Raw genomic sequence first — 2,639 nt, 5'->3', positions numbered from 1 at the left:
AAAAAGTTTCTTCTCTGTAGGGTTGTTACCGCGCTAGCTGCACTTTTAATCTTTTATTGTTTTCACTCGGGGGCCCTTTAATATGTTTGCTAGGCTGCCAACTTTTACTCACTAGTAGGGCATTGTGTATCCGAATTGTCTACTAACATTATGACACTTGGTAGTCTCCCTTCTCTAACTGTTTATTTATGTCAGGGATTGCTGAGACGATCCTGCTTTCTTGCTGCTGGCGAACCACAAATCCCAGCTCCATTGTCAGAGCAAAGCCCACTGTACCCTGCTAGCTCAGGCTTGTACAGCATGCTGGGACATGTCGTTCCTTGCTGGTACCGGAGGTAATCTTACCTTCTTGCTGCTGGTGAACCACAAGTCCCATTTTTAGAGCAAAGCCCACTGTGCCCCGCTAGCTGGGACTTGTCGTTCCTTGCTGGTTCCTGAGAAAAAGGAAGCTGAGACAATCCTGCTTTCTTGCTGCTGGTGAACCACAAGACCCAGCTTCATTTTCAGAGCAAAGCCCACTGTACCCTGCTAGCTCAGGCTTGTGCAGCATGCTGGGACTTGTCGTTCCTTTCTGGTTCCTGAGAACAAGGAACCTGAGACAATCCTGCCTTCTTGCTGCTGGCGAACCACAAGTCCCAGGTCCATTTTCAGAGCAAAGGTCACCGTACCCTGCTAGTTCGATAGAGTACTACATTGAAAAGTGCTTTTATTATTTTTATATTTTCTTATTTGTCACTTTATAATACTTTTATATTACTTGGCATCTACAACTGCCTTCTGAGCACTGTGAATGTGAGCTGAGATTCAAATGTATGGCTCGGTGCCCTAAACAAGCAAAGTACAAGGTGCAAATTAGTACAGAAGGTCTATGATCCTTCACCAGTTCGGTGTCTTAACCCCATTCATAGTTACGTAGTAGGTAAGGTTAAATAAAGACAAGGGTCCATCTAGATAGAGATGTGTGTGTGTGTATATAAGACTTCAACATCACATACAATTGCCATTTGATTTAGCACCAACATCTTCCATGGCCCCGTACAAGGTGCAGCCACGTAGGGGTCCATGGGATATCCTGTGCTTGTTGATGAAAGAGTAGGGGTGGGAGGTTGATCTTAAAAGGTTAGAGCTATAAAACTGAAGAACATACGACGTGTTTATAATGTAAATTCATTACACTTTTGTCTTTCTAGAACTCTTTCAAGATCTGAGTCAGTTGCAAGAGACGTGGCTTGCTGAAGGTAAGAGAGGCCAAAATGGTTGGAGAGGGAGAAAAATTGTAGAGGAGAGCGAAAATGGAGAGGAAGAGTGAGAGAATGAAAGAAAAAAAAAAAATAGAATGAGAGAGAGAGAAAGGAGGAGAGAGAGAGAGAAGTAGTGAACTTGCTGTCTCGATGTTCAGCCCAATTAATTGAGCTTTAAAAGAGCCACCTCAAGTGTCGTGCATACATTAGAGGCTGTGATGACTTTGTCTTTGGGGACTTGGGAGCTGCTCTATCCAGTGTCATCACAAATTACTAGGAGAGGTTGCTTCCAGCACACAATCACATCTGCTTTTGGCCAGAACTGGTGCTGAACGACTTGAGGTTCTTGTCAGCCTCCCTCTCTCTCGCTCTCTCTCTCATTGCTCTCTCTCTCCTTTTTTTTTTTTTGATTGCAATTGATCAGCTTTTATATCAGTGCACCTCGAGAGACTGCATCACACAGGCAGCGCAGGGCAAGAGGCAGCTGTCTTATTTCCATCAGCACACATGATCCTGTGGCGTTCTACCAGAGTAGCTTTCTGATGGCACAATCTGCTCTCATTGAGTTCACTAGGACGGGATGCTTCAAGAATTGAGTGCAAGTGCCTTCTTCCCACCTTGCTCTCAGCACAGGACGCTAGGTGTGTATGGAGTGGTTGGGATATGATGGTAGCTGGATGCTTTTGTATTCTAAGTTTGTATCATTTCATGCATACATGGACAGATTTTCGTGTATAAATGTGACTTTTGTAAAAAATATTTTCCTTTTTTTAATTTTCCTTTTTGTAATAGAAAACAGACAGCAGATCGAACATAAGTACACTTGTTTAATATTGTTTATCATTGCTTTTGTGTAAGGTTGGGTTATTGCTTATCCTAAACATATTGCAATTGAAGTTTCTGTTCATTTCTTTACTACACGTGCTGTAGGATAATCTAAGGCTACTGATTATTATTATCGTTATTGTTATTAATATTATTTTTTATTATTTAGCATTTTTTTTTCTTTTGTCAGTTGTGCAGTGAAAAAATGTGCTATTCTTTCCAACCCATGATGTTCTATACAGTAAAATTTTATATACTGACAGGTTTAGGTGCACTGCTATGTGTAGGATGGAGTAGTTTGGCTGACTTATTTAATTGGTTTACCTACATACCATTGTTTTTTTTATTTTTTATTTGTTTTAGCTGTGGGTTTTTCTTTGTTTGATGGTTTGACTTTGACATGGCTGGTAAATTGGTGGCTTCATGATGTACTTTTACTTTCTTTATGCATGTCTATAGAATGTGCCACAATGTGAAGTGATCACTTGTATTATGCAGTTATGGAAAAGGGTGTTTTTTTGGGTGAGATTCACAATCTGGGATACTTTTTTTTTTTTTTTTTTTTTTTTTTTA

The 2,639-nt window shown here is 40.6% G+C and overlaps 1 protein-coding gene across 3 annotated transcripts in view; it reads left to right on the top strand.

Annotated features, from left to right (window-relative positions):
* The first annotated feature begins 1,524 nt into the window (after positions 1 to 1,524).
* ETV1 (ETS variant 1) overlaps positions 1,525 to 2,639 on the top strand; it is a 60,376-nt gene continuing 59,261 nt past the window's right edge. For 2 of the 3 annotated variants that reach the window (XM_018557727.1, XM_018557726.1), the window contains exon 1: positions 1,529 to 1,882. In XM_018557727.1, the coding sequence (XP_018413229.1) occupies positions 1,822 to 1,882 (61 nt within the window). In that variant the 5' untranslated portion in view covers positions 1,529 to 1,821. Of the gene's footprint in view, positions 1,883 to 2,639 lie in introns of all 3 variants that reach the window. The other variant, XM_018557728.1, reaches the window with a different exon arrangement.

The sequence above is a fragment of the Nanorana parkeri genome, unplaced genomic scaffold (genome assembly GCF_000935625.1).
Source record: "Nanorana parkeri isolate BGI_ZX_2015 unplaced genomic scaffold, ASM93562v1 scaffold300, whole genome shotgun sequence".
Taxonomy (NCBI): domain Eukaryota; kingdom Metazoa; phylum Chordata; class Amphibia; order Anura; family Dicroglossidae; genus Nanorana; species Nanorana parkeri.
The sequence above is the reverse complement of the archived record's forward strand: the minus strand, read 5'-3'. Positions and strand labels throughout refer to the sequence as shown.